The following is a 22,796-nucleotide window of genomic DNA, read 5'->3' as shown; positions in this document are numbered from 1 at the left end:
GGTGAATTGGCTCAGAAACGCTGTCCCGGCACTATCACCCACCGTCACATTATGCCCCCTAAACACACCTTCGTTTTGAGTGACACTCAGTTAGATGTGTAGGTGATGTATCAGAAGGGCCGCTCAAGAGGAAGAACCGAGGCCAGAGGGTGAAGGACTTGCAGCAGCAGCTCTGGGACGCACTCTCTCTTCGCTTCCTGTTGACATGGCACGTCACCAGCCAGCTGTTGCCATAGTTGCAGTATAAGTTTTTAATTTTATTGGAGATAAGCAATGCTGCCCATAGACCATAAAAAGAAGACTTGTGCATGCGTTGCATCATTGGTGCATTACACAGACTGAGCAACACGCATTTTCTCAATATTGTTAGTGTGCTTGTTTCAGAGCACTATGGGCATGACTGGATAAATAAATTCAATAGTTGAAAAAAAACTAATAATAATCAGCCAAACATATGAATGGTGAAATTGTGTCTGTTTCTACCTGAGAAGTTGCTCTTTTGTATAATACGTTTTGTTTTTATGTTTTCTGATTGGTTTAACTGCGTTTTCCTACATACTTGTCAAACATAATTGTTTTTAAAATGCACTTCTATTTTATTTAATTTTTTTCTTATTAAATATTAGTCTACAGTAATTTGAATTGTAGCCACTCAATTTAGAGCTATATTATTACATTTGTGGTAAGTTGTCTCCTCCTCCACCATGCTCTCCGCAGTAGTTCATATTGGTATCGCAGTGCCTGCTGGGTAACCCTCACTTTTAAGCCAGCACATTAATTGCCTCATTTTCGAGGGAACGGCTGAACAGCCACTCACCCTCGCTTCATTTGGCTCACTCGGTAATGGGACACCCTTCATCATGGTGGTGGCTCACGGGAACGTGCAAATTCGAGCGCAAGTGTCTAGGCTGAGTGTTTAGGGGCCGAATTGGGCCGGGGGGTTGCCACGACCCCGCCTCAGTTCAGCAATGTAGTATATTCTCGGGCATGTCTTACAGGAGGAAAATTCCTCGCTGTTGGAAAAAGGGGCGTTAACGATAGTGCCATTCAAGCAGAGCCTAAGTGGCTTTTACTCAGATATTTCCTGGTGCCAAAGAAAGGGGGGCGCGGAATCCGTCAAATTCTGGATCTGTGTGCCCTGAACAACCATCTCAGGAAATGCGTATGTTTCGTATGCTCACAGACGCATCCCTTCTGCGACACGTTGACTTCCATCGACCTGAAGAACGCGTACTTTCATATCCTGTATGTCCTCCACACAGGAAATATCTGAGATTTGTGTTTCAGGGCTTGGCATACGAATACCTGGTGTGTCTAAGCCTGAGGGTGTTTGTGAAGGGTACTGAGGTGGCTTTGACCCTGCTCAGGGAGCGGGGGATCCGCTTGGCCGCCTACCTATCAGCGCATTTGTGGGCGGGACTAAAGTTTGAACCATTCTTGCAATGGTTTTTCATTGGTGTTTCGGCAGAATAGTATTTGTTGAAGTGAGTCCCCCGTGTCCAGACTAATTGGGGAAAATCTGCTTTAATTTTTTCTGTGCCAGATACATGGAACACTCTGCAACATACCCTAAAGCTAGATACCTTCATACCCATTGGTCAATTCCAATCCTTGATCACAAACCTCCCAACCTCTGTCTGTAATTGTTTCAAATGATTGTCCTATTATTTTGCATTTAATTTTTTTATTTTTTTTTATTTATCTATTTATCTACCTCTGTTGTAAATCGCTTTTACCTCGTATTTTTAACTATTTATGTACATTGCTTAATGCTTGCATAATGGTACAGATGAGCACAAAGTTACATCAAAATGTCAATACTTGCTCAAATGTATTAAGCTTGATTAAATCAAATTGATTAAACAGAACTCTTTGATTTACAGGAAATCAGTTCAGAGAAGGACACCTCAAGGGAGGAGAAGCACCCTGATTTATTACCAGGTAAAAAGCTATGTCACACAATGCACTCTTTAATTTTCACAACAATTTTTTTTTATGTCATTACTATGGAAAGAATTTATTTGTATGACTGGCTTAAAAAAAACAAAAACAAACAAAGCCTGGACAATATGTGGGTATAATTTGGACCCTGTGTCCATTATGAATATAGAAGTTAAATATTTTGGCAAAATAAGGTCTTATTATCTTTTGCTGATCTTGAGAAAATGATCCATGCTTTTACCTTGACTTGTTTAGATAGTGGCAGTTGTCTTTACTCTTAAATCAGAAATCCCTCTCCTTTCTTCAGCTAGATCATGGCTTCTAACTAAAACTAAGGATCATATTACACTTTAGCATTTCCTGTTTTAAAGTTAAGATTCCAGGGCATGGCTAGGCTTGGCCTCTGACTACATTTCAGCGCCCAATTACATGCAATACTTTAGGTGTCAAGTTTTTCCCTTCAGGCAAATCATTCTCTGTGGCCAGGGCTTTCTTTAGGAGTGTTGCATAAAGCCCCTAAAACGATCTCCTCAGCTTAGGGCTCGTATTCAGTGTTTTACAGTAGTTTAAGCCTGAACACTGTAGTTGAGTGCCTTGTTATGTGGCAACTGCTCACTGTGCGTTGTGTGCAATCCGCAGAGGCTCAGCAGAGATCGCTATTATTTTATATTATTATTATTATAAAACTCACTACTTCCCTTGCAATTTCCTCAAAGTGTACATTTCTGTGACACAAAACCATGTCATATACTTATTTCATCCGAACTATGTGTACAAGAAACGGACTGGCTGCAAGCTAGCTAATGGGGAAAATGCATTTAACAAGCTGCTAGCTTGGTCAATTTCAATCTTGCCAACAAGAAAGTTGGAAGCATATTTATACCTACCTACCTACATAGCCTGAAGCCTCCTATAAATAAATATAATTTTCTTTGACTTTAATATTAATTTATTTGAAAATATCAGCAATATAAAAAAAGCACAAATACTTAAAGGTCCCATATCATATAAAACATGATTTCCCTTGCCTCTTTGATGATGTGCTATCTAAACATTGTGAAAGTATCAAAACGCACGGTCGGCAACTAAATCCACACAATCTATATTAGAAAACTGAGCCTCTAAACGAGATGTTTGGACTTCCATAACTTTGTGCCGTCACAAATATACGCTCATTATCATTTTTGTAAGAAATAATAGTTTAACAAAATGTTTTTTTCAAAGCAGTTGAGAGGTTGTCATTGTTTATTACCGGAGAGTTTTCTCTGCCTCTCGCTGTCTGCAGCTGCCGGCTCTGTGGTGTCTCACGTTTCACTCTTGAAACGGTTAGCCAATCAAAACAGAGGGGTCGTTAATATTAATGAGCCTTAAAGGCACAGCAACAGAAACAGCCTGTTCTTGGCAAGGCTTAGAGAGATGTTGGAAAATGAACGTGTAAATATGGATTGTGAGTGTTTTTGGTACATGACACCACACAAACAGCTTTGAATGGACCTCAAGACATAAAATAAAACACTGGAAAGTGTAGAATATGGGACCTTTAACTAGGGCTGGGCGATATAGCAAAAAATCTTTATCACGATGTAACAATTTTTTATCAGTCGATATCGATATATATCACGATATAAACAAAGTAATTCTTGCCAGGCTTAAAAATTACCTTTTGAATGAAAGCTGAAGATACCAATTTTATTTGGAGGCTTTTTTTTTTTTAATTTTCAATCAGAAGAGAACAAGAAAATGAGGCCTACTGTGTTAAGTGCCTGCCAAAAAACAAATGCAAGGCAGTCTGGTCAGCATATATCCTTTGTGCAAAATACAGCATTTACATAATCATTAAGATATTGAATGCCTGAAATCTAAAATCTGCCATCTCACATGATTTATAAAGATTCCTTCTGAGCCAATGCTCGAACCTCTCTCCGACGGTACATTCATTTCTTTCTTGCATGTGTAGGATTTGTACAGCAACTAACACCGCAATGCGCGCTTGAAGCTCTGGTGCTGAGCGCTTTGGCAGCACCGGGTGAGCGCTGGAGCGGGGAAATAAGAAGACGTCTCTGGGTGTTGTTGCTATGACTACAATTACAATTTCCCATTTGGCAGACGCTTTTATCCAAAGCGACGTAGACATGAGATTTTAATACAACACAAGCAAGGATCTAGTCAGGAGAGAACAACGAGAGTAAGTGCCATAAAGCTAAGTTCTAGTCAGACAGGACATAGGTGCCACAAGGCAGTGCATAGAGGCAGATAAAGAATTTTTTTTTTAGCAGTTACACAGTCAATCAGGTGAGAAGGTGATCGCTAAAGAGCTGGGTCTTTAGCCTTTTCTTAAAGATTGAGAGGGACTCTGCGGATCGAATGGAGTTTGGTAACTCATTCCACCACTGAGGAACCACAGAAGAGAAGAGTCTGGCAAGAGACTTAGGGTCTTGTTGTGGTGGCAGCACCAGGTGGCGCTCCTTGGCAGAGCGTAGTGAGCGGGAGGGAGCGTAGACCTGAATGAAGGAGTTCAGGTAGGTGGGAGCCGTTTTGGTTGCTGCTTTGTAGGCAAGCATCAAGGACTTGGAACTTGATGCGGGCAGCAACTGGGAGCCAGTGGAGGGATATGAACAGCGGAGTGACATGTGCTGTTTTGGGCTGGTTGAAGACGAGGCGCGCTGCCGCATTCTGGATCATCTGCAGAGGTTTGAGCGTGCATGCCGGGAGCCCTGCCAGTAAGGAGTTGCAGTAGTCAAGGCGTGATATTACAAGAGCCTGATCCTACCTGCAGACAGGTAGGGTATAATCTTCCTGATGTTGTACAGGGCAAATCAACATGACTGAGCAACAGAAGCCACATGCTCCTTAAAGGTAAAGGTTAGTTGGTCATCAATCATGACACCCAAGTTTCGGGCAGACTTTGCGGGAATGAGCTGAGCTGATTTGAGCTGGATACTGATCTGTTGTTGTATAGAGGGACTGGCTGGGATGACAAGGAGCTCAGTCTTTGATAGGTTAAGCTGAAGGTGGTGTTCCTTCATCCATGCCGAGATATCGGCGAGGCATGCCGATATCCATGCCAAGACTGTGGGGTCTTCTGGCTGGAATGATAGGAAGAGCTGGGTGTCGTCAGCATATGAATGGTATGAGAAGCCATGTGAGCGGATGACTGCACCAAGTAAGGTGGTGTATATTGAAAAGAGAAGGGATCCAAGCACTGACCCTTGAGGGTACCCCTGTGGACAAGCAGTGCGATTTAGACCCCCTTCCCCCCTCCAAGACACTCTAAAAGATCTCCCAGAGAGGTAAGACTCAAACCAGCGGAGAGCAGATCCTGAGAAGCCAAGCTCAGCGAATGTGGAGAGGAGGATTTGGTGGTTAACCATTTCAAAGGCAGCCAATGGGTCTAGCAACATTAGAACAGAAGACTGACCAGCAGCTCTAGTGTCCGCGTTTGAAGCCAGACTGGTTATGATAAACGTTAGGCTAGCTAACTGTAGCTACAAAACGGCAGGATGCCGGCTCTTGGTCCCGCCCCTGCTTCATCCTCATTGGTTGGTAGAACTCTGAAGTGACATTGATGAGCGGTACTTCAGACAAAGTTGAAAATAGTTTCAACTTGAGAACAGGTCCAGCACTCACAGCGCTAAAAAGACAGACGAGGTACCTGTTTTGGGCTGTAAGCGCTGAAAGCACAACTTTTTCATAGGAAATAAACAGCGCCAGCGCTTCTTTCACAGGTCTTTGGTGTAACCTAACTTTGTGCCAAGGCTTTCTGTCCGCTGTGTGGAGTTGCTTACTTAACCAACCAAGCAATGATTTCTATCGACCTTTCTATCGAGCATATAGTCTGTTTATATTGAGTATAAGTTCTATCGCGATAGATATCGTTATTGCCCAGCCCTACCTTTAACCATGGGAGGCACCTAAAACAAAAAAAACAAACAAAAAAAAAGCCTGCAGATCACAACGTAATTCTCTTCCTTGTTTTCATAGAACACATCACTTCCTGTGTGTGACAAGATTTACTGCCACTGGTCATGCCCGAACACAGGGGCTTATATTTGCCAAACCGGGGGGTTCATGCATTGCTGGTGGGTGGATTTTCTGTTGTTCAGCCTAAACGCAATATTTAGGTGAAAATGTTACATAGTGCATCTTAAACAAAACAGATTCTATGGTTAGCTAGCTAACAAGCTGACATTATCCAAACACAAAATAATATATATTATGTTGAGTTCCCAGTCAAAAACAGCACAAAAATCAACCATGTCTACTTGAACCATGTCAAGAAGCACAATCAGCTGTTCAGTCAGTGTTGCTCAAGAGCTGAGAACCTCCTACACCAGAGGGTGCGTTCGGTCACCTTAAAGCCCTCTATACACCTTAAACCTGCAAGAAACGATTTCAGACCCTGTAACCAATCCTGAAACTAACGTGTGCTACGTGGAGATTTCCATGAGACGTAATGATAACAACTAATAGCTACACATGCGGGCCAGCTGTGTTGTTGTTTTCACCTCTTTCCTAAAGCTTGTTGTCAAATTCGGCCCGAGTAATGGTGAATCGATGAAGCGAGTGAGTAAACGTTTTCAACTAGTAAAGTTGCTACCTACCTCTTCACTTGTCATTGTGGGACATGTAACCTTCAGCGGGAGAAAAATCTGGCAAAGCGAGACTGATAACCGGCGATATTTATCCCTAGGTACGTTTTTTTTAGCCATTAGCCTTTATTCACGGTTTGTCCTTAAGGGCTTCCGTCGCCTAGTAGCTTTGCTGTGTGTTACAAATGTGTTGGTGTTTCTGTCACCCTCTAGTGGTCAGAAAAAATCACTTAGTGTAGCTTTAATGTTTAAGAAATAAAATCGTGCCATGGAGGGCTGAGAGTGCAAGTTTTACAGCAGATGATTTAATTGATTCGTTCCTCCTCTCTGCTTGAAGGTGTGTTAATCAGTGAAATTACCTGGTGTAGTCTTTGGTTGGAATGAAATCCTGCATACTCTTAACCCTCCATGGCACATGATTGCCCATCCCTGGCTTAAAGCTGGGGTAGGCACCACTCCCGGTACGACTCAACCAATCAGGCGAGCTCTTTGCGATGAACCTTGCTTCATCAATGTCCGTATCACAATTTGTGTTTGTAACAGCAATTGCTAATCTATGCTGACAAAAATTATTTCTGCTGGCGAAAGTTTTAGTTAAAACTACATTGAGTTAGCAGAGGTGTGTTTTGTGTAAAATTTGTTAAATTGACAGGCATGCACCTGAGCCTCGTTTGGAGGGAGGGAGCAGAGAGAGAGGGGGTCGATTCTTTTTGTTTTTGCAGTTTATTATTTTTTTTTCATTGTTTGGCATATTGACTTATATGTACTGTAGTTTTATTGTTTATCAGGCACTTTGTCACACTGTTTTCACACCGTGCTGCAGGCGAGGTGGTGTTCTGCAGTGCTGGTACAGTCCTAAAACTCACCCAGGACGAGGTGTCGCAGCACGGCACGTTTGGGACTCTCCTCTGCACCAACTTCCGTGTGTCTTTTATCAGCGATGAGGAACCAGGGGAAGAGACGGTGAGACCTGACATTTTTCTATTGGTTACCTGATAGTCAAAGAATTGGCTTTAAGATTTTACTGATTTAATTCTGAATTATGGCTCGGCCTGTCCTAAGCAAGTATGCAAACTGAGACGAAGCTGTCATTTTGTAAGGCAACATTAGCCCATAACAGAAGCCATTTGTGGAACTATGTATGTGACTGAGTCTAGAGTAGGCTTTCACTTGAACACTGCTTGAATTTAACTTCACAGTAGCTTCCTCTTTGAAGTTGAAATTCTGTGCATCAGATGCATAGAATCAGTAAGGATGGTGTGCTTCTTGGATGCTCTGATTTCTATTTTTGGGGCTGATACAGATTGCAGATCTCCTGCAAACATAATTTGTCTGATACAGATTTATGTAGAAGTAGATTTTTGTGGGTACAATCTTATTTAAACTCAGGGTTACTCCGCAGTATGGAAATGTATGGAATTTGATTTTAGTAATTTCCAGGTCTGGATAAGTATGGAAAAATAATTGTGTTTCCAGACTATTGCCCCTATTCTGTTTTCTAAAATATAAAATGCAGAATTTCTAAAAATAAATTGATCATACAAGCAGAGTGTTTTTCATGGCATTTGGAGCAGGCAGCCAGCGCAGCCAAAATGTTTACCCCTGTGTGAGAGAGTGCGGGCCAGAGCAAGCTTGATGTCGTTGAAAGCAAGGCAAGAAGTATGGCGTGCGACTGAACGCACACTCCTACGCAGAGCTGCCTGTACGTCACAGCCTGCAAAACAACTCTGCCCCAAGTGCCTTACAACTGTACCAAATCCGGACATCCGCGACCAAATTAGTTTGAAAGAAAATGCGGCAATACATTTGAATTGCATATATACGTAGCATCACAAATAACCAAATATTAGCTAAGCTTGTCTGAACATTTATGAGTTATGCAGTGATGTAGTTATCAGAAAAGTAAACGGACGGATTGAATAAAATGCTGTGCATTGAACTTGTCTGGGTTTGGTTAATTGATTTGTATGAGCTACAGTACCTAGCTACAATCTTCTGGCAATTATTTGGCAACATAATAGCATACATAGTCAGAATGTATGTTAACAGTTGGATTTTAAAACCATTTATATACATAATAAACATCTAGCTATTTGTACTCAGATGTCAAATATGGTCTGAAAAATCTACCGAGAAGTCTGGAAATTTGAGTCTGGAAAAGTATGGAATTTTGAAATGGAAAATGTGTAGGAACCCTGTAAACTGCAATAATTTCTAGAATGTGCGTGTTGGTGTAGTAACTCATTTGCACTCTCAACAGCATTTTTTGGGGCCGACTTGGACCTTGACATAAGCGCTGTACAGTGGTGCTTAAATTGTACAGTAGTGCTTAAATCGTACAATGGCGCTTATATTGTTTTTTAGGCTCCACTGATTCCAACCCTGGAGTTCCTCCTGTTCACCGTTAACATTAAAGTCCCCATGAAATGAATTCCCATTACTTTTCCTTGCTGGAAAACAGTTAATCTTTTATGGTGACCTCATGCTGCACTAGGAGGCATAAATATAAATTCGAACCAATAAAACCATCACAGATTTTTAAACAATCACGCCCCTTCACCCCTCTTATCAAATCAAACTACCTTTCTCTCCCTGACTGATATTCCATTGGTTTAGACTTTTGAATGATTCCTCCCTTCGCACCCTCTTTAAGAGACAAACTGGTGCGGCGTCATCTCCCACAAGACAAGAAAAGTATGCTGCATAAGCTGTTAAGATCTTATCTTACCTTATTGGCCAAAGTGTAAAGTTCCTTGTTATAGCGCCACCATGTGGCCAATATGCATGGGCTGTCTTGCCTGAGTAGTGGGGGTCCATAGGAGCCCACCTGCCAAATATGGTTGCTGTGGGACTGAAATTTCTGAGCTGCAGACACTTTCAAAGGAGAAAAAGAAGAAAGAAAGAAGAATTCCAGCAAATACAATAGGCTTGAACCCCTAAATATCTTTCTTTCTTTCTTTCTTTCTTTCTTTCTTTCTTTCTTTCTTTCTTTCTTTCTCTCTCTCTCTCTCTCTCTCTCTCTCTCTCTCTCTCTCTCTCTCTCTCTCTCTCTCTCTCTCTCTCTCTCTCTCTCCGCTAAAAGTATCTGCAGCTCAGAAACAGTAAGTCCTACAGCAACCATATTTGGCAGGTGGGCTCCTATGGCCCACCACTACTCAGGCAAGGCAGCCCATGCACATTGGCCAGATGGTGGCGGTATAACAAGCCACTTTACATTTTGGCCAATAACTTCTGAACCGTGTGTTGTAGACTGAAAATGCTTGTGTTCCTAGATTCTTTGGAATGTGCCGAGTGCCCAACACTCACTTTCAATGTCCACCATATTGCATTGTCTGCCATTTTGAATTATTTAAGAAATACTTTTTTCGCAACTCCTCCTAGGCTGTTCATCTGATTCACACGAAACTTGGTGTGCAGAATCTTGGGACCGTCCTCTTTCAAAGTTGTGTAAAGGTTATTGATAGGTCAAATGGTTTGGCTTTTATCGACCAATAAACTTTTAACGAAACACGCCATAACACTAAATTGGCCATAACTCATTAACCATTCATCTAATCAAGCCAAAATTTGAAACGCATGTTGAGAAGTGTTGCATGAACACACCCACAAAAGCATTTTGAGCTGTACCACTGTTGGGCGCTACAAATGCGAAAAGTTCATATCTCATACTTGACTACATAGATTTTTATGAAAATTGGTCATTATTGATTAAAGTGGGCGTGGCTTATTGCATAATAACCAAATCTTCATTGGTGTTAAAGTCACAACTTCAAAAATTCATTAAAAATCAGCCGTATGTCCTAGAGAGCTGAAATTTACAGACATGTCGGCTGAAGTGAGATAAATCTTTCGTACACTGGTACCTACCCCCGATTCTGACGTCGCCCCCCTCTGTTTGTAGCAAAAAATGACTGTGATGCCACAGTGTTGTCCTCCTAAACCGTACGTTACAGGAAAAAAACAACATAATTTTTGAAATGAACCTTAATTAGTAAACAGCCCAAAAATTATAATGATATCTTGAAAACTGAGCGCACAGTAGATGGAAATGTGCAGCTGCAAATAGTTTGATAAATTGACAATGTTATATGTTCAAGATAGTTTGATCAATCTTCAACAAACTAAATACAAATGATGTCTGGATTGTCAAGATGATGTCTGTAAAGCCATGTGTAAATTGATTAATGTGGTGCGCTAGTACAGTTATAATATTCTTTCTGAGGCTTTCAATATGGTTTGGACTATCACCTATAACCAATGACTTGTCCCTTTGTTTTGTTTCCCCACTGTGGCACACACCAAAGTGGAAGTTGGCAGAGTGGTAAAGCTCAGGTCTTTGGACCACAAGGTTATGAGTTCAAGCCCCTGATGAACTGTGACCATTTTGAAGTTTCATAAAAAGTACATCAACACTAAATCACACAGTGCAGAAAACTCATAGCAGGTGTTTGACATCATCTGTCAATGGCAAAATACCTGAACGTCAAGGTCTGTCAAGACCTTTCAACCCATAGAGAGCAGTGCAGCAGCAGTTTTCTGGCCCATGTGACTTACTATTTTTTTATTTGTTAATGGAGAGCACTACAATGTTCTATAAAGTGATTAGCACTGTCAGTCTGTCAATCATAGGTTGCAGTATCACACTACTTCTCCCTTTAGTTAGTTTCTCCTCACTAAACCTATAACAGGCGTTTGGCTCAGTAGGTAAAGCATCAGCCTTTCATGTGGAAGGTTGTGGGATCAAATCCAGACTTGTCCTTTCCAAAGTCATTAGTCATCAAGGACAAATAATAGAAAGTTGTGAACAACTCCAGCAATGTGGTTGCAATGAAAAGATTAACTTGACAGAAGCCACGGGCCAACACAAAAGCCGGTGTTAGACTGCATGTTCGATCTTCACAACATGTCCGTTTTTGTGTGTCTTTCTACCTTCTGTAATGTTTTGTCTCTCTGTCTGTCTTATCAAATTGTGCTTGGATCCCGCAATCGCCGCTTGCGGCTATATTAATTTAATTGAAACCATATTGTTCATCACCCATCGTTCAAGTTATTCTCAATGGTCAAACTTTCTATTGGAAAATATGACCCTTTTTCTTGGCAGTTTATGACTTCTGAAAAGACAAACCAGGATTTGAAACCACAACCTTCCACGAGAGGCTGATGCTTTACCTACTGAGCCAAACTCCTGTCATAGCTTTGTTTAGTATATAATTTTACTCAAGTAAAAGTAATAAAATGTATTTAAGATAGTAATTTAAATTACTTGATGACAATGAAATATTTATTATGTATTTATTATTTTTACTGTAATTTAAGGAACACATTTACAATCTACACAATTTACTTCAAACATAATCTAAACATGTTAATCCAACAGCAACAATTTCAGTTAAAGTTCAACATTCCTTTTCCATCCAAATTTATTTCAACTTAATTCAATTATGTCAACAGGTTCCACACAAATTAATTCAGTTAACACAAGAAGTTTCTTTTATTTTCTTTATTCAGGGCAGTAATAAAGTTAGTGGTACAAAAAATGAACCATTTTTGCAACAGGAAACATGGCATAAACAGTAAACTGTTAGTCTTGCCACATGTTTTTGAGTTGCATCAACATGGTCAATCATTTAGAGACAGATTTGGCATGACAGTATAACAGTGCTGAAACGATTATTTGATTGACCAAAAATTAATTGATTATAATTTTGATAACGGATTAATCGGTTTAGTCAATTATCAAGTAAAATACCAAACATTTCTTGGTAACAGCTTCACAAATGCTAACATTAACTTGCTTTCTCTGTTTCATATTATAATATAAAAACTTACGTTTTGGCTCCTGGTAAGATTAAGTAAGCAATTTTCAGACATCAGTTTGGGCTCTAATCATTTAATTTAAAAAATGTCAAAAATAATGACCAATCGATTAATCAAACAAATAACCAATAATGAAAATAAATTAGCTGCAGCCCTGACCATAACCACTGCATTTCGATGAAGCAAGTACAACAGCTTAACTTATCAAAACCTTCAGTCTTCAATGTCACCGTGATTTAAAACTAGAAGGGCACTCGGAGAGCGCAGACCTCCGCCAAGGTTCATGCTATTATTGCTTGTTCGTGAGTCGGATCTGGATCCGCTCCAAAGTTTAATGGGTTCTTCCTTGGCCCATGCTACACCCTTCCATGAAGTTTCATGAAAATCGGGCCAGTAGTAACATTAGTCCATAGAACATACGGCCCCACTAATGCCCCACAAAAGCAATATGTAAAAATATTACATGGCAGCCTTTTTATAATCAACTGGCTGAGGGATTTGATAACTTGCAATTGGAATGGGATGACTGGTAAATCATAAAATAAAGCATAAGAGTTTGAGCTGAACAATAGTTTGGGCTGAACAATAGAACCCTATTGTATTTGCTGGAATTCTTTCTTTTTCTCCATCAAAAATTTCTGCAGCTCCGAAACCATAAGTCCTACAGCAACCATATTTGGCTTCTCTATTATTTTCACCAAAGTTGTACACTTGGTCATAGTACCTTTCTGGTGGCAGATTTGAAAAGTCAAGATCAAAACAAACAAGTTGATACCAAACTTGGGGCCTGTAGTGTCAAGATTGGTGAAGTAATAGTGTTTTGTTCATTAACTTAATACATTCTAACTTTGTGAGCTTACAAATAGGACAAGATGCTGACTATCACATCCACAGAGTAAGACAACATAAAATAATCATGTTCCTGTATATAAAATAAGTTAAGAACATTAAATTTCAGTTCATATAGTTGCAGTCCTTTGTTTCAATGATGGAATTCCTGAGGGTCCTGCGGTCACGCGGAGTGCGCATGTCAAAGTGTTTTATGGCAGCTGTTTATTGCCAATGGTGAGTGTCTGGTGACCAATTGTTAGTTAGTCATACTGGGCTGGCTGATCGCTTATCAGCCAACAGTTGATCAGGAGACCCGGCGTTGTTGATTTTAGCAGACCTGGAAAGGGGAAATGGCTCTGGCCTTTTGGTCTGGCTTGGGGTGAAAACCAGGTCAGCTGGTTTTTATGAGACCTTGCTCATTTGGCGTGACATGAGGTTGTTGTAACCGGCGCCTTGCTCAGGTGCGGATGCGGTCTCTCCGGTGGGGGGTGGTGCGTGTTTGTCATGGCAGGTGGCCTCTGTGCCACTTCAGGAATGCGGATATCTTCCTGCTCTGGAAACAGAGGGGCTTGTCTCCTACAACGTGTTCAGTGGAATCCAATGGTAAACAGGGGCAGTATGGCAGTCTACACTGCACTCATGTTAACTCTGTGTGTTGAGCAGTTTTACACATCTCTGATTACGTTTTACAAATCCCATTAATAACACATGGGAGTTAATACACTTTTCTAGTTCTATGGTGCTCATGTTAACAAACCACCTGTCTATGTTGCTCTACCAATTAAACTGAAGTTAAACTACAACTACTACAACAGTGTTTCCCCTACATTTTTATGTAGCAGTGGTTGGGGTCATTTGGGTTTTGGTCCCACATCTATCCTTACTTTGTCTCAGTTTTGGTTCAGTTCTTATTTGGAGACTTTATTATGACAAAAGGGAGGTCGGGGTTTCTTATAAAAGGTCCAGCTCCCGGACCTGGCAGCGTGAACTGCAGCTGTGACATGTTGCTACTCTAACTTTGTTGGTTGGTGAAACCCGAACTGAGACCACCGGGAAATGTCTCTTTTTTTTGTCTTAGACCAACTTTGCCATTTTGTCACACAGAGAATAGAATGACAAGTGCATTTACATGCATATCAGTATTCATGAAGGGCATTTCATTTACCATCTATGGTTAATTTTAGGGGTTAAGGGAATGGAGCATAAATCAACACTGGAATGACTTCAGCCGAAGAATCAATACATTTGCCAAGATTTCTAAATGTACATGTTTTCACTTTGTCATTATGGGGCATTTTTATGTATTGTTGACAAGATACTAATTTAATCTGTTTTGAATTCTGGCTGAAACCCCACAACATGGAGAAAAATTTAAAGGGCTTGAAAACGTTCTGAAGGCACTGTAGATACTGCACAATTAAAAACAGATTTGATTGGTATAAAGTAGTTTTTATTTTGTGGTAGTAGTATACAGGTATAGGAGTGATGTAGATTGATGGCGTACAGGTATAGAGGAGTAATGCATTTTGACCCTGTACAGGTGTAGAGGAGTGATGTTGTTAGATTGTGTACAGGTACAGATAAGTGATGTAGTTTGATAGTGAACAAGTAACTTTAAATTTAACAATTTTAGTAATTGTAGAATAATTATTTGTTGATTTTGATCAGCAGCCAATCAAAAGGAGCACCCCTAGCAGCTGACCAAACAAAAAGTACAAACTACAAACAGAGCCACTTTTTTAACCATATGCTTTATCGAGAACTGTAGACTTCACAGAGTAGTCAAATTGGGATGAAAGAGATTCCAGTTACAAACTATATCCCTCACCCTCTTAAAATGTATTAATGTATTAAAACCCATCTAATTCAGCTTTATTCCTTTTTAGGCCCTGCTTTTCAAAAATAAACTCTATGGGGAAAATGACATCCCTCTTTCGTGTGTGGATAACATCTATGGAGGTAAAGCTTAACAATAGCTGCTTCTTTTTGCTATTGACTAATGATTTTCAGAGATTTGTTCTTGGCATTGTTGAGTTTGTGATCCTTTGTTTCAGGGTATGAGGACAAAAGGAAGTTGGTCACAGGAAGCCTTGTGAAGAATAAGTATCCCTCTAAAATCATCATTCACTGCAAAGATCTGCGTGTGTTTCAGTTCGCTCTGACCTTCTGTAAAGAGGAGGATGCAAAAAGGGTACAGAAAATATAAATATAATTCAAATATATGTGCACTTTTTATTTATAAAAACAACCCTATTGTCCCTTATTCTTCCAACCAAGAGAATGGTATTAATGGTATTAATAGTATCAACACTAATGATAAAATAGCTAAACATCTAATGTTTTGTCATTTACTCGTCATAAAATATGACTTGCATGCATATGATCTGTTCATTTGTTTGTTCCCCTTGTAGATCTTCCAAGGAATTGTCCACCACTGTTTAGAACCCAAGCCTCTGAAAAATATCTTTGCCTTTTCCTTTTGTGAAAACACTGCTTTTCCAGGTATGTAATGGAGTAAATATGCAAGTAAGTGGGTCTGGATAGTTTGAACATTTTCGATACCCATACCTTGAATTTAAAACAAACAAAAAAAGAAAAAGTATTTGCTGTTGTCTGAATGAAAACATTATAACCTATGTGCTTGTCATAGTCACCTATTTGCTTCAATTTACAGGTCCCTAACAACATATGAATTATTCCTAATTGGACGTTAACAGGCCCATGGCTGTCAAGTTCTGATACTGAAGAATGTAATAGCAAGTAACAATGTGTCAATATCCACCTTCGTATTGGCTTTACTGTGTTTAGCTGTACATGTGCTGCTGTTGGGCAAAATTTGATCGGCCACGTCATAGGCCACGCCCACTTTCACTAATGACGACCAACCTTCAGATTTCAACTAGGACATGGTTCTAGAACATGTGTACCGAATTTTGTGCAATTTCACCAATTGGATTAGGAAATAGAGTTTTCTGGCCTTTGTGGCACCCCCTATTGGTCAATCTTTGAATGGCTTTGCACACATGTTCATTTATTATATGTGAACATGTTGTCCATGTTTCATGATGATTGGACCATCTATCACAAAGTTATCACAATTTAGCTTATAGGCCACGCCTCCTTCACAACTTTAACATATATATCTTCAATATCTTCAAAATTACAGTAGATATCAACAATCTATAAACAAAATTTAAAGAGCTTGGTCGATAGATGCTGCTGACCAACTTTGGTGGTAATTGGTCAAACAGTGTCGCAGGAGAGGAAAAAAATTTGTTTTTCAAAACTTTCAAAATATCTCAAAAACTTTGATGTCTCTGCGATGTACCAGCTCACGGCAATTTGCGCCAATGTGGATGAACAATAATAATAACTAGAATGGAGCATTTTCTGGAGAAAATGTGTCTGATTGCTGCACAGCATGAAAAGGGAGTTAAACAAAACAAACGAGTCAAAAAGGTGGCAGTGGTAGTTGCAAGACTATAAGTGATAGTAACAGTAGAAGTAGTAGTAGCATTAGTATTTGTAGGAAGCTGCTGGTGTGTGGACTATGGAAGCAGACAGATTGTGCATGGAGTAAGTAACAGGCCTAAGGCCGGAACAGTCACATTACTCAGCCCTAAAGTCACTGTTAGCTCCAAGTCTCACCACAAAGTGACAAAAGATGGAGTGGATGTGAAACATGAAGTTTTTTGTTTGCCTGAAAATAAATACAACTTTTACATGGTCAAATTTCATGCTCCCATTATTTTAATAGAAAAATAAGAACAAAAAAAATGTGCTTATTATCTGAGAGGAAATGGACCTAGGAAGTAGCGGTGACAACATTGTTACCTTCATTCCTTTAGACAATAAAAAGAGGAGAAAGTGTTGGGACCATCCTATTTTGGAAAGGCAGATGGAATACAGAGTTTCATAGGCTCACCCAAGAGCATGCCTAGTTTAACTTTCAAATATTGAAATATGTAGGCTGTAACACAAAAGTCATTCAATACTTGATTTAACATTCTTCAGGATTCAGCAACAGCAGTGCTCTCACAGACGCATAGCCTACTATTCATAAAAGTGATTATTTTACTTGAGGAATCACTATTTAATTTTTATAGCCTAGCAAGCTCTTGTAGCCTAAATAAAAGTGAAAATAGAAAAATATCATAGGGATTACGACTACACATCAGTCTATGATGAATATTTATAATTGAAACCAACAGGAATACAGAAAAGAAACAAAGTGATCATGAGAGATGGGATCATTGTCAGCTGTTGTCTGGACTAGAGGCTTTTCTAGCCAAGCAAAGACACCAACCTCATCAGCAGTACAGCTGATGTCTGCATCCACGGCAAATCTAATGAACTAATGTAGCCTACATAGGGAAAAATTTAAAAACTTAATCTTTGGAATAAAAACAACACAACCAAAATACAACATTACAGGGGGAAAAGGCATAGCCATTCCTTCATTATATGAAATATTACAGGCACAAGCCAAAAGCACTTGAGTAGTAAAACTGCAAAAAGAAGTGAGCAACTAAATGATAAACAGCAACAAACTATAAAGGTATTTAAAAAAACATGACAGGACGCATGTACAGGGGGACAGTCGCGGAACACCGGTATGGTCTGCCATTAAACAAAGCCGTCTCAGTCAGACAGAAAGCCTAGCCCAGTGTAGTTGTGACTAAAACATTCGCCAGCAAAATACTTTTTCTCAGCATGGATTTGCAACATACAACTGTTCAAACTTGTAAAGTTTTATTTGCGCATAAGAATTGCAGCAAAGTAAACGCCATATTGAGTCTGTATTCTGTGAGTAACTGTGACAATAGAAGCGATCGTTGTTACTCACCAGGCTAATTAAACAACTTCACTTCCACTTCAGCTAGACTGACAGTAGACGCGGCCAAAACCTGATTGGCCACAAAATAGGCTAATTTGCATATCAAACGCAGATTGGTCGAAAAAAAAACTTTTAAAGCTTAAATATCTTAAAATCTATAAACGTTATCAAAAAGTTGAATACAAGGACAGATGTCTAAAAGGAGCTGAAAAGGTTACAGTTTGAATAACGTTTCTAGCTGAAAGAATAATGTAACTAGATAGGTGCAAAAAAAACAGGAATACTAATGACAAGATGGAGGACAAAAACAAAACTTAAGTCTGTGAATAGTCACGTGATTATATTAACAGCACTGATTGGTTGAAAAATAGATTTTTAAAAGCTAAATATCTTAAACTATAAAACGTCTCAAAAAGTTGAATACAAGCAACAATGTCCTAAACAAGCTGAACATTTTGAAGTTTGAATGGAGTTTCTAGCTGAAAGTATGAAGGACTAGTTAGATGCCAAAAAAGTGTAAGGAATAGGCAGCTTTATTTGTATAGCACATTTCATACACTGGGGCAATTCAAAGTGCTTTACAGAGTATTTACAATTAAAAAGTGCAAAAGTACAGACAAGAGATACAAAAGATAAAAGACTTAAAAAGTAAACTAGTGCAGTTCAAATCAAGTGAAATAGAAAGATAAAAGAACACAACAAATACTCCCACTTTTAGATGCACATTGTGAGTGAACCCATATGTTTTTCTTGAGTTTTCTTATCCCCTGTCCTTCCTGATTCTACTCTTGATCTGATATTTACGTCAGATCTCACTGCCTAAGGCAGACGAGAATCATAGATTCTCCTCTTGGTCAAAAACCTCACCATCCACAGATGGATGAGAATCATACAGGGTAAAGCTCTGTCCTCCCCACATATAGTGTTCACTCATGCGCAAGTAAGCATTACCCAGACAAGACGAATGAAAATTCGTACTTGCCCGTGTCAGCTCTGTTGGGATCCTGAACAGAAACAGTTAAAATGAAGGCTATTTAAAAGCTAAGCTGAAAAGATACGTTTTTAGCCATTACAGGGTAGAGTAGGCAGTGTAAAATAGGAACGTTTTTAGCTTTGACTTAAAAGTGGTCAGAGTCGGGGCTTGTCTAATATCATCTGGGAGGTTATTCCAGGTCTGTGTTGCATGATAACAAAACGCTGCTTCACCGTGTTTTGTTCTAACTCTTGGGACAGCCAGTAGGCCAGCCCCAGATGTCCTAAGGGTCCTAGAAGGTTCATATGGCACAAGCATGTCAGAGATGTATTTGGGCCCAGAGCCACAGAGTGATTTGTAGACAAGCAGCAAGATTTTGAAATCAATTCTCTGAGTGACTGGTAGCCAGTGTAAGGATTTTAGAACTGGTGTAATGTGGTCGTATTTCCTAGTTTTCGTCAGGACCCTGGCAGCGGTGTTCTGAATAAGTTGGAATTGCCGAAGAGCTTTTTTTGAAAGCCCTGTGAACAGACCATTGCAGTAATCCAATCTACTGGAAATAAAGGCGTGGGTAAGCCTTACTAGGTCTTGTTTGGACATTATTCCTCTGACTCTTGCAATATTTTTTAGATGGTAGTAAGCTGACGAAGTTACCGATTTGATGTGGCTATTGAGATTTAAATCTGAGTCCAGGATAACGCCAAGATTTCTGGCTTGACTCTTAGTTATGAGAGACAGGGAGTCAAGGTGAGAGCCGACATTCTGTCTTTCTTTCTGTGCTCCAAAGACAATTATCTCGGTCTTATCTCTGTTTAGTTGGAGAAAATTTTGCCGCATCCAGTCATTGATTTGTTCGATGCAGTGACACAGAGATTCAACAGGTCCATAGTCACCTAGTGTAAGTGATATGTAGATTTGCGTGTCATCTGCATAATTATGGTAGGCTACTTTATTATTTTGTAGGATTTGGCCTAAAGGAAGCATATAGAGATTGAACAAGATAGGTCCCAAAATGGACCCCTGTGGAACCCCGCAGGTCATGGCCATCTGCTCGGATACACAGTTTCCAATGGAGACAAAGTACTTTCTGTCATGAAGATATGACTTGAACCACTTAAGGACAGTTCCAGAGAGTCTCACCCAGTTTTCTAATCTTTGTAATAGAATTGTATGGTCCACAGTGTCAAAGGCAGCACTAAGATCCAACAGTACTAAAACAGAGACTTTTCCTGAGTCATTGTTCAGGCGAATGTCATTTAGTACCTTTATGAGTGCAGTCTCAGTGCTGTGACAGGGCCGAAATCCTGATTGAAAAAATAAATGCCAGATTGGAGAGAATTGTTAACTACAAGTATTAGTTCTTTCACCAGGCTGCTCAAAACTGTTTTAAGGAAGCTAGTAGGTCATCATCAAGGCAACAGGTGGATGATTTGAGATTGGAGACAGTTTCTTCGAGTGTTTTGTTGTCAATGGGATTAAATTGTGTCATACCTACCAAGTTACTTCTGGAAGACTGCAGTGATGATGCTTTTTTGTTTGGCAATGAGGAGTTAATAGCATGTCTGATGCCTTGAATCTTGTCATTAAGAAAGGATGCAAACTCGCTACATTTGCTGGTAGAAACTAGTTCCGGGGATATTGGAACCGGAGGGTTAGTTAACCTGTCAACGGTAGCAAATAAGATGCGTGAATTGTTACTGTTCTTGTTGATGATCTCAGAGAAAAATGATTGCCTAGCACTTTTCAAGTTCAGACTGTAAATATGTACTTTTTCTTTATAGATTTCAAAGTGAATCTGGAGGTTTGATTTACGCCATTTTCGCCCTGCTTTCCGGCACTCCCTTTTCTGGGCCCTTACAGAATGAGTGTTTCTCCATGGTGCCTTTTGCTTACTAGCGATCAGTTTAACCTTAGCAGGAGCAATGGCATCAATTACATTCGAAATTTTAGAATTGAAGGTATTCAGTTCAGATCATCAACATGATTTGAAGCTGGGGCAGTTTCAGATTTGATGGCTTCCATAAAAAGTGTTCTAATGTACCTTTTTTTTTTTAACAGTTTCAGATCTAATGTTGATTTTTGGTGTAATAGACAGATCAAAGAATACACAGAAATGATCTGATAGAGCAACATAAAGCACAGTGACATTTGAAATGTTAACACCCTTAGTAATAACCAGATCTAGAGTGTGTCCTCTAGTATGGGTCGGCCCTTTCACATGTTGAGACAGATAAAACGTGTCAAGTATGGCAGAAAGTTCTTTGGTATTTTTGTCACTGACGTTATCTATGTGTACTTTAAAATCACCCTTAATGACTACACAGTCAAATTCAGTGCAGACAATTGAAAGCATCTCAGTAAAATCATCAAGGAAATGTGGAGAGTATTTTGGTGGCCTGTATATAACTATATATAGAATACATGGAGAGAATTTCATTTCCATTTTAAACGACATATTCAAAGGATGAGAACTCTCCAAATGATTACTTCTTACAAAGGAACCTATCCCTAAAAAAGGCACAAACACCCCCTCCTTTTTTGTTCTGTCATGCTTCAAACTCAAATATGAAATTTGGTGGGGTGGATTCAATAAGGATAGCATTCCCATTCTTGGTGTCCAGCCAAATCTCTGTTAAAAACATAAAATCAAGCTTGTAAGAGGTTGTAAAGTCATTGATTAAAAGTGACTTGTTACACATGGACCTAATATTAAATAGGACTAGTTTTAGGTTTGTTAGAGCAGGGCCTGAGATACTTGGCTTACAGGGAATGTGAATCAAATTTGTCGGATTGGAAGATTTTACTGTGACCCGCTTATCTAATCTTTGTCTTGACACTGTGGCTATTGTATTTGGGAAGGTTGTTCTCTCCCAGGGTCTCAGCTTGCTATAGGATAATTTATGAATAACAGTTCTGGAACAGCAGAGGCCCAGGGTGTCCTAGTTGCTGCCGACGCTGATAGCAGCCGTTTTCGTGCTGTTCAAGGCCTTAGAAGCCAGTAGTGTGGGTGATGGCTGAGGTGGACAAGGTGGTTGAACTCGGGGGGTTGAGGGGGGGGTTGAGGGGGGGGGGGGGGGGCGTTGGGGAGTGGAGTATAGGTGATGGCAATACTCGTGACCTGGCCATGCTGGGGGTGAGTGGGATCATTTTGATCCCAGACTTCACCAAGTCGTCCATCTGGCTTGTGAACCTAAGAGGAGAGACAGGGGAGGGAGTTGATGCTGGAGAGTCAGAGGGGAGTGGGGATAGAGGTGGGGGAGTCCAGGGCAGAGGTGGGGGTAGTGTGGAAGGGGGATCCACAGAGAGGGCAAGTGGAGCAGGGTCACTGTTGTCACCCTGGAGCTGGCACTCTTTCTGCGGAGGAGCCTTTCGCTGGTAGAGAGTATGGCAGTAAGTTGTTTGGTGCCTCAGACAGTGTAGAAAATTGTCTGTCAGCCATCTAAGTCCACGTCCGTTTAGGTGGGGACGCTTTCCTTTGAAGAGATCATCACGTTCCCAAAACAGGGTGAAGTTATCAGTGAAATGTATCCCTTGAGACTCACAGGCATTAGAGAGCCACGTATTCAGTGCAAGTAGGCGGCTGAATTTATTTGTCTTTCTGTCAATAGTTGGAAGAGGCCCACTGATAAATGATTGCATTTCTAGCTCATCAAGTCTGTTAAAAAGTTTAGAGAAATCTTGTTTTAGCAGTTCTGATTCCCCTTTGCTGGTGGCAAATGTACAATAACTTGTTTGATTCCTGGGTGGTTAGACAGTACCTGGGAGAAAAGTCCAGTTATATCACGGACCATGGCACTTGGATAGCTGC

General features: G+C 40.1%; 1 protein-coding gene across 1 annotated transcript in view; it reads left to right on the top strand.

The window, feature by feature from the left end:
- The window catches only part of mtmr12 (myotubularin related protein 12), an 83,426-nt gene that overhangs the window by 21,052 nt on the left and 39,578 nt on the right, over positions 1-22,796 (top strand). Inside the window, exons 2-6 of the mRNA XM_078285433.1 lie at positions 1,884-1,941; positions 7,354-7,493; positions 15,065-15,137; positions 15,233-15,369; positions 15,590-15,680. Of these exons, the coding sequence (XP_078141559.1) occupies positions 1,884-1,941; positions 7,354-7,493; positions 15,065-15,137; positions 15,233-15,369; positions 15,590-15,680 (499 nt within the window). The remainder of the gene's footprint in view (positions 1-1,883; positions 1,942-7,353; positions 7,494-15,064; positions 15,138-15,232; positions 15,370-15,589; positions 15,681-22,796) is intronic.

The sequence above is a fragment of the Centroberyx gerrardi genome, chromosome 8, assembly GCF_048128805.1.
Source record: "Centroberyx gerrardi isolate f3 chromosome 8, fCenGer3.hap1.cur.20231027, whole genome shotgun sequence".
Taxonomy (NCBI): Eukaryota; Metazoa; Chordata; class Actinopteri; order Beryciformes; family Berycidae; genus Centroberyx; species Centroberyx gerrardi.
This window is presented reverse-complemented; position numbering and strand designations above follow the sequence as displayed.